This window comes from Lagenorhynchus albirostris, chromosome 20, assembly GCF_949774975.1.
Source record: "Lagenorhynchus albirostris chromosome 20, mLagAlb1.1, whole genome shotgun sequence".
NCBI classification, from domain to species: Eukaryota; Metazoa; Chordata; class Mammalia; order Artiodactyla; family Delphinidae; genus Lagenorhynchus; species Lagenorhynchus albirostris.
This window is the reverse complement of record NC_083114.1, coordinates 3,873,033-3,887,293: the sequence shown is the minus strand read 5'-3', so window position 1 is coordinate 3,887,293 and position 14,261 is coordinate 3,873,033. Positions and strand designations below refer to the sequence as shown.

Below are 14,261 nucleotides of genomic sequence, written 5' to 3'. Positions count from 1 at the left end.
AGGGGACCACTCCAGCCTGCTTTCCAATCTTTCTTGCCTTTTTTCTCACCATTCCACAAACAAACAAACAAACTTCAGTCCAAGCCCAATGTTTCAATCACTGTCTTATGTTCTTACACTCGGGTATCTTCTGTTCTTGATATCTTCACTTCCACCCGCCCTTGGGACCAGCTCAAGGAAGCTTTAGATGTCCCAAAGGACACGATGTCTGGGCGCTTCTTTTCCACATTTCAATGCAATATGTATTGGCAAACTTCCTGGATGTGGAATTTCTCTCTAAATACACAGTAAGCCCCTGGAGGGCAAGAATCATCCCCGTGAATGATAGCTACGTGCCATTTCACTGATTCCTTAACCATCCGTGAGAGAGACTATGTCCACATTCCTGGTCCGTTTTCTTTTTGAGACCCAGGGGAGAGACATGTGGGGTATCTCACCCCACCATCATTTGATGAATGCAAATGAATTTTAATAATTTAAGCAAAATAATAAGTAAAATAACAATGAATAGACATCAGCTCATTAGAGTCATTTCTTTCTTCTTACTGTTGTTAAAGCGACCACTTATCATTTTGAGAGAAAGTGGTTTATTACCGGCCCCAAGAGGTGGTGCATCTAAAGTTCGAAAGTAAGAGGCGCTCATGGCTGGCTTCTGTTCCACAGGTGAAATAAGGAACTTGATCTTTGCTGTAGCTCAGCACTCAAGGTCAAGACCTTCTTTATGTGTACGGCCTCGTAATGTAAATGTGTCACATAACATAATGGGTAGGATGATACATAAATGTTGCTCTAGCATTAACTCCTTTGAGCATTGGGATCCTGAGATGCTCACCATTTTCAAACCTGGCCCACATGGTAATTTATGATCCCAGATTGCCCCCAATTCTCTTTACATATTTGCATTGTGACCTCTAGTCATTGGCTTTAAGCACTGCTAGTTCACTTCCTTTCATTCATTCATTTATGTGTTCATCCAGCAGATTATTTTCCAGTGCTTCCTATGCTGGGTGTTTTGCTGGGTTTTGTTCTTGTATTTCTTTTGAAGATAAAAATCTTTACAATTCACCGTCCATATAAATACAAAACAAAACATGGCGGGCCATAAGATTCAACCAAACATTTTGTTCTTAGGAATCGTCATTAGGGCTTAAAAATAGTTACAGGGTTAGTTTTTCACTGGGGCTAATGCAGGGTAAAAGGCTAATCTTGCTTGTAATTCTTAGCAGCCCTCTCACTACCCATTTGGTTATTTGATCTCCCCGGCGCTTACAGTTTTGTTCCCTTGTGTGAGTTGTGGAGTCGGGGGGAGGGAACGCTTTGTCTCAAGCACAGAAGAATCGCTGGAAATTTTAAGACTCACCGTCTATCAGGAAGTTCTCATAGAATTTGAACAATCTTGATGAGACGTGCTCAAGTAATACAGAACACTTGAGCAGAGCTTCAGCCGCCAAGACTTTCCATCTGTCCTATCTTTGGACATGAAACACACGAGCAAGTTGGACTTTATATAGTAATCTGTTACAGACGCACAGAGTTTTTATTTAAAAAATGGTGACCCGTGATAATGGATGGATGCGACTTTCTCCTCCTGAAAACCAGCTCTGGAAAGCTTCCGTACTTCACAAGCTGAGAATCCCCAAAAGAGTAGGGGAGAGGGCACTTTGATGGGTGTCTTTATTTTATTTTTTAAATAATTTTATTTATTTATTTTGGCTGCGTTGGGTCTTCGTTGCTGCGCACGGGCTTTCTCTAGTTGTGGTGGGCGCGGGCTACTCTTCCTTGTGGTGCGCGGGCTTCTCATCGTAGTGGCTTCTCTTGTTGCAGAGCACGGGCTCTAGCTGCGCGGGCTTCAGTAGCTGTGGCACGCAGGCTCAGTAGTTGTGGTTCGCAGGCTCCAGAGTGCAGTCTCAGTAGTTGTGGCGCACGGGCTTAGTTGCTACGCGGCATGTGGGATCTTCCCGGACCAGGGCTTGAACCTGTGTCCCCTGCATTGGGAGGCGGATTCTTAACCACTGCACCACCGGGGAAGTCCTGATGGGTGTCTTCAGAGTTTCCGTCGGCCTTGCCATGTCACTTCCTTTCTCTAGACACCTTCCGATCAGCTTCAAGCACTAGGTCAGACCAACTGGGAAGAAATAATTGCTGCTGATTATTGGCGTGCAAATAAGAAACTGAAGGGTTTTCTTTGTCAGCAGTGTCTCCGGGTTTATACACTCCCAAGGATGTTCTCTAGAAAGCACCTCTTTTCTTCTCTAAAATGTTCTCGAGCTATTTAAAGCCTGTGGTAAGGGAAGTTTTTTCGCTCTCATTTCCCTTCAGTTTAGCTTAACTCAAACTTACATCTGGGGTTTTTATTGACCTAATTTACTTTATACTTTATATCAACTTTTCAGTTGATAACCATAAAGTAGAGTTCTCTTTGTAAAGTAGAAGGGGAGCAGGGAGAGGGATGGGGCCATTGTCTTGGACTTAAGTCGAGGATTGACTGGGATTTCTGTCTCATCCCAAACTCCTACTGTCCCTGCAGTCAGGAGGCAGGAAGGTAATGGATTATATCAACTCTTCATTCTGTGAATCTGGTTTCCGCAGTTGGGTTGTTTCTTTTCAGCAGCCAGGGATGGACCCCTGCCCCTAAACGGGCTGTTTTACTTCAGGTAAACCTCATTCTCTGCCATGGAAAGAAAGTAAGAAAGAAAGAGAGAGAGAGAGAGAAGGAGGAAGGAAGGAAGGAGAGAAGGAAAGAAGGAAAGAGAGAAAGAAGGAAGGAAGCAAAGAGAGAGAGAGAGAGAAAGAAAGAACCCTCCAAAGAAGGATGCGTTCATATGAAACACTGCCTCATTTCCTGCTCCCCTTTGGCTTGGATCATCACATCCGTTCAGTGATGTCAACCCAAGAAGGGAAGTTTGGTTTTTCTTGGTCTCCAAGGTCCTACCAGGGAACTAAGAAGGAAGGTCCAAACATGGGATCCTTCCTAGCACAAGTGAAGAATTTCAGGAAACAGAGACTCTTTCAAATATTTGTTTTACAGGAGACTTTGAATTTAAGAACCAATGTGGAATTTCTTTTTCCTTAGCAATATTTCCCTAGAAATATCCCTACTATTTAGAGCCATAAGTCAAAGGAGATAATAAAGAGGGGGCATAAGTGGGGTTCATTCCACCTTACCCATAGGAAGGGTTTTGCTGCTTTAAGAGCTTATTCACATATGAACTACATTTGACTCTCATTTTTTTTTAAAAGCAGGACAAATATCTCCATTTTACAAATGCAGAGAGACAGCTCAGAGATGTTAGGCAACTTGCCTGAAGACACACAGCCTGACCTTGAACCCTACTTTCCTTTCTATTCCACCAGGCACCAGGTTGCCTAACGAGTGAGTGCCTAGTTTTAGGACACCCTTGACATTGACTTCCACCTGAATTGCACTCTTGGGGTTGATCTGTACGCCCAAGGTACACTTTGAAGTACACTTTGTACCAATTCAATCATCGAATATTTATATAGGTTCTCCTTTACCAACTTGTGCCAACCTATGGCTGGCTGGAGGAGCAGAGGGTGGCATGAGGGTGGGGAGGAAGAGATGGAGATTGTAAGAGTCCCCGTACAGAATTTTAGAGCCTAAGAACCCTCTTTGAAACCAATCCATTATTTTTTTATATTTATTTTGTTTATTATTTTTTATTTTTTGGCTGCGTCAGGTCTTAGTTGTGATATGCAGGCTCTTTTGTTGTGGCGCGCGGTCGCCTCTCTAGTTGTGGGCCACAGAGCGCGTGGGCTCTGTAGTTTTTAGCACTCGGGCTCTCTAGTTGAGGCGTGAGAGCTCAGTAGTTGCGGCGCATGGGCTCAGTTGCCTCGTGGCACGTGGGATCTTAGTTCCCCGACCAGGGATCGAACCCCTGTCCCCTGCATTGGAAGGTGGATTCTTTACCACTGCACCACCAGGGAAGTCCCCCAGTCCATTAATTTTTATACACAGGAAACTGAGCCCAAAGCTTTGAGTGCCTCGTCCGAGGCCTTAGGCTCTTGTCAGTGGCAGGGCAGGAACCAGAGCCCAGGGCTTCGTGTGCCCAGTGCCCACTGGGCTTTCGCTGGGCCAGGAAGTCCCTCCCCTTGCCCTGGGAGAAGCGGGGGTGAGGGGTGGGGTGGGGGTGGGGGGCAGTGAGGTGGGGGGGGCGGTGCTTCCCTGGTGGGGAAGTGATTTTCATCCACGCTGTGTTGACGGGCGGTGTGGAATGGCTCAGAAGCTCTGGAGTAAGGGCCTGTTCACAAACATTTGCACCTCGTTGCCCAGGGCACAGAGTAGGCAGACTTCCTTGGGATGAAGCAGGGAGCTGGGAGAGGATTTACCGGAGCCTGTGACACACACCAGTCAGTGTAACAGCCCGAGGGCTGGCCCTTTGTTGCCTGGGAGGTAACCCAGGCAGAGCTGGGGCTCCCACCGCCCCAGGGAAAAGGAGCCGGTTCCAGACGGGAAGCCCGCACTGATGAGAGTTCATCTCTGATGAGCAGGTCAGGTCTACACAGAGAAGAATCTGCCGAAGCAGGAAGGGGCAGAGCTGCTTCAGCGGCAGCCTTTCCGCCTCTGCATCTGGTGCCCTACTCTCCCCTTTCTGGGTCCCCTGCTCTGCCCTGTCTGCCCAATGGCAGGACTGATTTTACTTTTACTTTCGAGAGAGTGTGCTTCCCGGAAAACTTTTTTCTATTGATGAAAAAAATTTTTTTCTTTTTCTTTTTTTTTTTCAGGAAACGGGACACAGATTACTCTGATTTCACATGATTTGTGCCCGCACACAGTGAGGTCCGATAAACAGGAGCAACGCCCCACAGAGCGCAGACACAAAAGGCTATTAGCTTTTAATTGAAACCCTCCCTCCACCCCCCCCAGCCCCCCAGCCCCTTCGAGGAACAGGAACTCAGGCCTTTGTGAAGCAGGGTCTATAACAGAGGACTCTGCCAAAATGAAAGGAATCTTGAGTTGACCCAGAGGAGTGAGATGCTCTTTTGAGCCCCACCCCCTTATGGCATTCAAAGGCTTTTCATTTTCTGAGCAGTATTGAAATTCTAGGACAATGGAGGCCAAATCCTTGCAGTGGGGTTGGGGGCTGGGCAGGGAGAAAGGAGAGAGGGTTGGCCAAGGAGGGGACCCGGGGGAGTCCATCCTTTGTTATTTTTCTTCTTTCCTACCCATTACCTTAAAAAAAGAAAGAAAAAAAAAGGAAGAAAGAAAGTAAAAAGACCCAGTAAACTTTATAATGAATAATGACATCACTTCCGGGAGCCCAGCTGCTTCTGGGGACCAGAGAGACACGGAGAGCAACAGACTATTTACAATTTCATTTTAAATTATTTGAAACCCTCCCAGAGGAGTTCTTTGATATGCAAACATCTCACCCAAATGGAGATAATTATTTATGGAGATGTGGCCCTTTGAAGGGGAGCTCCGATCTGGTGGGCTCAGAGACTTCCTACAAAGGAAGAAGGTTCCAGATAAGAAGGGGCTGAGCTGATCCCCATCTTCCTCCCTCCCCCCCCCACTCCTCCCCTGGGAAGAAAACTGCTTTAAAGAAGAAACTTCCCAGGGTTACAACTTACAGCTCGAGTTACAAGTCTCAGGAGCTGCCGGTGTCTCCTCGTCCACAGTCAAGTTTACAGGAAGAGCTCCTTTCTCATCCCTGGGTGTCTCATCTTTCTGTCGGGATGGAAGCTACAAGGCTGGACCTTTGTCTTTGCCCCCCTCCCCTCCCCCCGAAGTCCACTGTAATTTATAAGGTCACAAGGTAGAAAGGCACCGCCCCGGGGAAGAGTTTGGGGTGGATGTTCAGGGCTGGTAGATGGGACTTCGGAAGAGGTGACAGCCGTGTGACATCGGTGGTATCGTGGTGAGCACAGCCGCCTTCAGAAGAGGTGACACCAGCTTCCCGCACACTTGTCACTACAGAAACCCCTCTGATTAGGTCTCTAATGACCCTGGGGACTCCAGAGCACCCGCTAGCTTCTGGGGACATGTGCCCTCTCCTCGCCCCCGACCCTGCCAGTGTCTGTCACCTCCGGGACTGTCGGCAGCTTTGCAGTTTGCTCCTTGGCAATGTCCCCTCCCTGTGACCCCCCAGCTGCCCTTCTGCCCTTTTCAAGTTAGCCAACTGAGCGCTTCCCCGGCCTCTGTGATGGGGAGATTGACGCACTCAGCTAACCTCAGCCTGACTGCCTTCCTTGGGGACCAGGCAGGGTGGGCCAGGCCTCTGGAGGAGGAAAGGATGAGGGAGGGGCTTGGGCAGCCGAGCAGTCAGATCCCAGGAACCCAAGGGCATCCTTTCATAAAAGAAGACTTGTTATTTTTTGTTCATTTTCTGAGTTTTTCTGGCATGTATTTTCCAGGCAGGAAGTTGGCTGTTTAGTCCCTGATCTTGCCTGTCACAGGTTAAGATGTGCTACCTTTGACAGCCCTCAGTGTTCCCTGGGAGGAAAGGGTTTTCTTTTTTCCTGAGTGGTCACAGGTGCCGTGATCCCAGCATCCCAGGGAGAGCCCTCGACTGGAGCCGCAGAGGAAGGTGAGGGTTAGGAAAGGACCCCGATGAGCGTGCTGCACCTGCACTTGAGGCCCGGGCTGAGGGTGCAAGGGTGTGCGACCCCGTTCTTCCCAAGGAGGAAACCATCCTTCACAGACAGGAAGCCAAGGAGAGAAGGGATCTCAGCGTTGTCGGGGTTGCTGTTTTTTTTTTTAAAAGCAGATTTTATTTATTTATTTTTTAGAGCAGTTTTAGGGTCACAGCAAAATCAAGCAGAAAGATCAAAGTTCCAGAAACCGAGCACCGGCGCGTGAATTTGGGGTTCAACCACATTCCCATAGGTCTCCTGCTCCCCCCGAAGCACAGCCTTCCCCCATCAGAGTGGTCCACTGGTTACGATGAGCTTATACTGACACATCAGTCATCATCGCCCCAAGTCTATAGTTTACATACAGCAGGGCCCACCCTTGGAGATGTCCGTTCTGTGGGCTTGACAAACGCATAATGACACGTGTCCGTCATGACGGTATCACTCGGTATTTTCACCGCCCTAAAAGCCTTCTGTGCCCTACCTGTTCAGCCCCACCTCTCCCTGCATCTCTGGGGATCCCAGCGTTTTTGAGTTTTGCTGCTGATACTTGCGGGTTTATCAGCTGCTCAAAAAAAAGGGGGCGGGCATCCTTATTCCCCACGTGGATTTCGGACTGTGGAGGTTTATTTATTTAGTTGTTTCCAGGGTGGGGAGGAGAGGTGTAACCTTCCTAGAAATCCTGATTCTTCTGTGTGTAAAGGTTTCTCCTGGCTGCTCTGTTGTTTTTTGAATTCTCAGGGGCTGGACGTGGGCTTTGGGAGCAGCTAAAAGTGATGCAGCATTTCGGCTTCCTGGCCGGTTACCAACCTGACACCACAGTGGGATCGTCCTCAGAGCAGTTTGTCAGAAGGCGACCTCCTCTTCGGTGCTAATTCACAGACCAGGAGGCTGAGGCCTGGAAAGGCAGGCATGTGGCCAGGGATGTTCACCCTCATGAAAACTTGTAGGTTCTTTTTTTTTTTTTTTTTTTTTTAAGCAACAGTAAATAGATCTGTGATGTCAAAATGTCTAAGTCTCTATTGACCATTTTCTCTTTTCAATCAAGATTTTCCTCCCAAGGGTATCCAAACAAGGATTTGGGCAGCCTCGGGCTATTTGTAAGGGGATTTGCCTTGTGGAAGGTGCTTGCTTTGAGCTCTTCATTGGAAAGGGGCAGCACAAGGGGAAGATTTGGGAGTGATAGAACCGGTGATGCTGGTTGTTAAAGATTTCTATGTATGTGTCCGAAGTCATGCAACTGGACACCAAGAATGATTGTTCACTGTATGTAGGTTAACAAGTAGATCTTTAGAATTAAGAAAAAAGATTGCTGTTGGAGGTCAGGAAACGTGCGGGTATTTTTTTTTTTATTGGGGTAAAGTTGATTCGCGACATTGCGTTAGTTTCAGGTTACAGCACAGTGACTCGCTTATACATATATCTGTATCTGTCTATCTATATTCTTTTTCAGATTCTTTTCCCTTATAGGTTATTACAAAATATTGAGTAGAGTTCCCTGTGCTCTGCACTAGGTCCTTGTTGGTTATCTATTTTATTTACAATAGTGTGCATAGGTGGGGTATTTCTGTAACCAAGCAAGAGGTCATTCTCCCCCAGGAGAGGGAAACAGGGGACCGGATGTTTCCCTGACTCTTCCTAGTTTTGCTCAATCCAAGGGGGAGATGGGCCCACCCCGACCCAATGTGGCTTGCCGCTTGTCCCCTCTCTGAAGTTCAAGTTCATTGACTTCCATCATCTGCTTTGTGTCAATGTCTTGGCCTCTGTTCGGCTGTAGTGCGTTGGGTTACATCCATTTCAATAACCTTCCTCTTTATTGTTGTGTAATTTGCCAGTTCAAACAGTAAGTTCACTTGCTGGACCCTGGGAGGAGGCGTGCCACCTGAAGAAAGAAAAGAGACAGAAAAAGAAAATTAAGGCAACCTTTGCTACTGGAGAACATCAAAATTATAAGGCTTTTAGAACTTCTCTGGCTCATTCAAAGTTCCTACGCGTTTAGACCCTCTGAAGACAGACCCCAAACCCACTCCATCTGCCCTGGCCCTGGAGAACTTGGCGGGTCGGGTTTCCCTCAGTCATAGCGGTATAGCACTTGGATTCTGAATATTAAACCCTTTCTTGTAGATTCAGTCTAGGTACAAATGGCTGAACACTGGAAACAGCTCGGACTTGATCAAACTCGATCTGCTTTTGAGTGAAATGCAAAATAAGTTGCGAGCCGGGCCCCTCTGTAATCCTTCATCACGTTAGCCTGATGACACGGCTACGTTTGTCTAAGTGGTTAATGGGCAAAGTGGGTCAATCCAGCTTTAGCTTAAGCCGGGGGCAGCTGCAGGGCTGCAAGGCAGTCCTTCGGGGAGAAGCATGCTTCCTCTAACTAGCTGTGAAGGAGGAGCCCGTTGCCCTTTCTGCCTCTTGCAATAGAGTTTATATCATCATTTCCATAAATGTCTCCCTAGAGGGATTTTGGTCTCAGTAGATTAGGGATGGCTTGAAGCTGGAAGTTCAGAATGTCCTACTGAGAGGTAGATATTTGGTCAAAAATGATGTGGAAATTGTCTTTTTTCCAATTTCTGGGCCCAGGTTGGAATCAATCAGGAATCTCTATCCCATAGCAAATGGAAGATTGTACATCTGTGACCGCTACTTAGTGTCCGATTAGGTAACACATCTCCTTCCGAGGTACACACACCAACGTGTACACATGCATGTTCAGCATGGTCCTACTGTGTGCTATAAACTGTGTACTGAACACGGTCATAATGATCATAATAATGGAGTAGTAGCCGCAGCTAGTGAATATCGAATATATAACGTATGCCAGGCACATTCAAAGCATATTATGATCATTAATTGTCTTAATCCTCATTAAACTCCCATAAGGTTGGTGTTATCATCTTTATTCTTACAGCTGAGGAGAGAAGGCCAGAAAGTAAGTTGCTGAAAATGAGACACCTTATAAGTGACCAAGCTGGGATTTGAACCCAGGCGGTCTGATGTCCAAGCCCACAGTGCTTAAATGTTAAGCTAAATGCTTTCATTTTACAAACCCCGCAACAACCAAATGCAGTGGGTGGAAATCATTCCCGTTTCACATATTTGGATGCTGGAACTCAGGGAGCAAATCAGACGCAGTCTTACATCATTGATGCCTCTGATTTTTAGTGCTAATCACCACACAGAACTGCTTTTTGGTCCAAATATCATGTCCTATCTTTCCTGTAGGTTATAGCAGTTTTGCCTACGTAGTTATGTTTAAATTATGCTAAGAAAGATATCATACAAGTCTCCCTGCCTATGCCAGGCACTTTTCTAAGCTGTTGAGGTATATGAAGAAGTTTAATCATCACAATAACCGTAGGAGATCGGTAGTGTTATTATTTCCCATTAAGTACATCCGCGAGGAACCAGGGGTGCACAGCCTTGCGTCTGTGCGACTTCTCCGCGATCACGGTCACACATCTAGTAAGCGGAGCAGTTGGTACCTCAACTCAGGCTCCGGGTCTGTAAGACCCTCCCTCTGCCGGGAAGGAGCTCGCGGTGGCAATCAGGGGAAGGCGCTCAGTTTTCAGGCCCTAACGTGCCTTTCTGCTCCGCTCAGGGACCTGATGCCGAGGACCCTGGAGGGGCAGATCACCATGGAGAAGACGCCCAGCTACTTCGTGACGCGCGAGGCGCCCGCGCGCATCTCGGCCATGTCCAAGGACACCAAGCTCCTGGTGGTGGTGCGGGACCCGGTGACCAGGGCCGTCTCGGACTACACGCAGACGCTGTCCAAGCGGCCCGACATCCCCAGCTTCGAGAGCCTGGCCTTCAGGAACCGGACGGCGGGCCTCGTGGACCGGGCGTGGAGCGCCATCCAGATCGGCCTGTACGCCGAGCACCTGGAGCGCTGGCTGCGCCACTTCCCCGCCCGCCAGCTGCTCTTCGTGAGCGGCGAGCGGCTGGTGCGCGACCCGGCCGGCGAGCTGGGCCGCGTGCAGGACTTCCTGGGCCTCAAGCGCATCATCTCCGACAAGCACTTCTACTTCAACCAGACCAAGGGCTTCCCCTGCCTCAAGAAGGCCGAGGGCAGCGGCCGCCCTCACTGCCTGGGCAAGACCAAGGGCAGACCCCACCCCGAGATCGACGGCCAGGTCCTGCGGCGGCTGCGCGACTTCTACCGGCCCTTCAACCGCAAGTTCTACCAGATGACGGGCCACGACTTCGGCTGGGACTGATCAGACCCTCCCGCCCCGCCCCCCTCCCCACCCGGGGCTTAGGAAATATTGAGAGAGATTATATGTATGTAAAATGTACAGAAATCTATTTTATAATAATTTATTTTTAATTCATAAGCAATTAACTCACTAAGCTGCCTAGCCACGCTCTTTAGAGTCACGTAATCTGTTCACATTCCAAAGCGTTTCTAAGATTTTCTTCTTGTCTTCACAATGGATGGTGCTTCCTTTTTTTTTTTTTTCTTTCTTTCTACCCATTGTATTTAAAAAGAAGAAAAGCACAACTTGAGATTTTCGTTGTTACGGGTATGCAGCCTTCGATCGCTGTCTGGATGCACTTGCCCACCTCCTCATACGGAAGCTTCCATCTCCCCTCCTGCCTGGGCACCTCTGGGAGCTCCGAGCTGCCAGACCTTCACATAGCAGCTTCCTCGCTGACGTGCTGACACATCCGAGGGCGTAGACTCCAAACCACAGCGCTAGCTTTTCCCCCCAAGTCCGCTCAGCACGTGGGGGAATCACTACCTTGGCAGGGACATCCACATCCTTTTAGAGTCTGCCTGTCAGGGCCCTTGACTTTACCTTTTGATTCTGAAGGATGCCCCTGCCTCATCTTCTGCCCCATCCCTGGTTCAATAACTGGCTTGAAGCGTATGCAAATATCCGTCCCCACTTCTGCAGGTCCCGCGTCTGAGATGCTCGGGTGCTGCTTTAGAAATAAAGACGATCCCTTCTAATTTGCACGCGAGTGCATCGTGTTCCGTTCTCCAGGCAGACGGCTCTGCTTTGGCACACCAAAGAATCCCCTAGGCTAGCAGAACCCCCGGATCGAACCAAGGGTGTCGAGACCTGAAGGGGCCGGGTTCATCCCACGCCATCTGAGTCTACCAAGGTGCCACTAGGTGCAGAGCCAGCCCCTGTTTGATGTCTGGAACTCCCCTCCCTGGAATTCCTAGCTCATCTCAGACAACACGGTCTGTAGCCAACAGGCAAACAGCGAGAACAAGGAGAGGCTCTTGTAGAGAGACTGGGAACGCTGGCCCGTGTTGCCTATAAGCGCTCGAGCCTGTGCCGCTGTCCCTTGTTTTAGCCAGGCCCTGGCAGAAGGGGTTCCAGCACTGTTGCTGCCGATGCAGAATTCTCTCCCCTACCTCTTCGTGGAGGGGGCACTGGAGGGGTCATTTGTGATGACCAGCTAGTGGCAGTTGGGTAACCGTATAGCAATATCAAAGAATTGTCATTTGTGTTATACTTTCACTAAGGAATATATGGGAAGATAGTGTCAAAATGGTTGGGTTGTGATATTTACAAAGGACACTTTGGTATGTTCTATGGGATAACTTGCTCGCCAGTGAAACAAAACACTGGTCTTTAAGGGATGTCTTATTGATAATCTGGTCTGTCTTTGCCCACAAGTTTTAGCCCCGACGTAGTTAGTTCGTGCTTAGCTGCAAAGCTAGGGTATAGGAGGATGGGCGCACGGGGACTGGAGGCGGGATCTCTGTGCATTCCTGAGATGCTGTGTGCATTTCATAGCTTTGTTACTGCCTCTACCAAGCCCTGTAGAACCTGCACTTAGGGGAATGCCCATGATCATGGCATGGCTCTTCCCTCTTGCTGCTTGGGTGTCAAAGACATCTTCAGAAGGGTGCTAATTGATCGTGCATTTCTCCTGTCAGAAGGCTCATTAGAAATAACACTGGGAACACCTCTTTTCCATTACAGCATAACATCGCTTAAAGTCAAAGCCAGCCCCCATCTGCCACCTGATCCTGCCCTGTCCGTTTTCTGTCCACTCTCGTGCTCTGACATGGCGCGTGATGTCAGCTTGCAAAAAAAGTTCAGAGGAGGGTTTGCCACGAAGCAGTGGGGAAATGCACATGAACTTTTCCCTCCCCTCCAGGGCCCTGCTTGCCTTTCTAAGCTGGACCATTTTCGATTAAGTTGTTTATTCCCTGCCTTAAAACTAAAACAGGAAATCCTCAGAGAGAAGGAGGGTCATTTAGTCATGAACACTGAAGTGAGTCAAGATTCTATTCTGGGTCAAATCCTTGAATCCAAACAGATGTCGATAATTAGCACTGAAGGACTAGAGCGAGTTTTTCTGTGGAAGACAAATAAATCAGACTTCCTGTGCATCTCTTCCGAGGAGTCTGACGGCTTACAGTTCCTGACGGCTCCTGACTCAGCATCGGCCCCAAGGTTACACCCCATCGCATGACACTTATTACAGGGCACACGTGTCTTCCTCCTGGAGAAGTCTGCACGGCCACCGACTCAACCTTTTAGCTGCTAGAAGACAAACACCATTTCTGGTTTGGCAATTTGTCCTAACACGTCTTGGTTTTCTTCCGCATTACAGGAGAAGCTCTGATATTCATGGGGTACTTTATTCCGCTCAGTTTGTTTCAAAACAAACAAAAAGGTTAACAAAAAGTTTGGAGGTTGTTATTGTTCCTGTCGAGCCCACGCTGTCTTTGAGGTGTTCGTACTTGGTAAGTGGTACCTGGAAGGGTGTTTAGGTGTAGTAACTGCATCATAAACAGTTAATTGGAAGATGAAGGAAGAAAAGTTGTCTTCTTCATGGGATCCTCCTACGAAGTCATTTTGAGTGACAGGTACATTATAGGCCTTTGGAGAAACGCAGTTTCAGATCCCACCAGGATATTTTCATGAGAAAGGAAAATGGAAGGTTCCGCTAAAGTAGAAACGCATAGTGTCTAAAAGGCTGACATGGAGTCAATGTCCTTTTTCTTTTCAGTTGATCAAGAAAGATGGTCAGTAAAACTTCAAGGTGTGGTTAGATTTTTTTTCTCACTTTTGTAACATTAATTTATGACTGAGTTTCATTCAGCCCAGTAATCTGAATACTGCACATTCTAGCAGTGTGTCCTCTATAACCTGGATGTTAGAATAACCAATATGTACAAAAAGAAAAAAAAATTAAATCAAGTATTTTGTCCTATGTATAACACAAATTAATTTTACACAGAGAAAGATGTTTCTAGGAAAATGAAATTCTGGTAATTCATACTATTTCTTTTTATGAACAAATAAAATATATTTTACCAACTTGTGGGTAATTCTGTGTTTTATTATATGTTGTGGATGGGTAAGGAGATGGTATTTGATTGAATAACTAATCACATGTGTGCACACACACACAAAGGTATTCCAAAGGCACGCCGATCTTTCATATTTTAAAAGATTTGATCCAAAATACAAATAGTCTGCAAGTATTGGGGTAGATTTTTTGTAAATGACTCTGAAGGCTGCAAGATCAGTGAACGGGCTCCTGCCCGCTGGAGACTGTCCATGGGACCCCAAGAACACCAAGTGCTACAACTTCAGTGCCTCCGGGTCTGGCCAGGGTGGGTGTGAGGGGCTGTCCTGCGTGGACATGTGTCGCACTATGGGTGCCTGTAGCAGGGCACTGTTGCCTGGGTG

At 47.8% G+C, this 14,261-nt stretch overlaps 1 protein-coding gene across 1 annotated transcript in view; it reads left to right on the top strand.

The window, feature by feature from the left end:
• Window positions 1–13,856, top strand: part of HS3ST3B1 (heparan sulfate-glucosamine 3-sulfotransferase 3B1) — a 38,093-nt gene extending 24,237 nt beyond the window's left edge. The window contains exon 2 of the mRNA XM_060132874.1: window positions 10,196–13,856. Coding sequence (XP_059988857.1) covers window positions 10,196–10,814 — 619 coding nt within the window. The 3' untranslated portion in view covers window positions 10,815–13,856. The remainder of the gene's footprint in view (window positions 1–10,195) is intronic.
• Window positions 13,857–14,261: the final 405 nt, after the last annotated feature.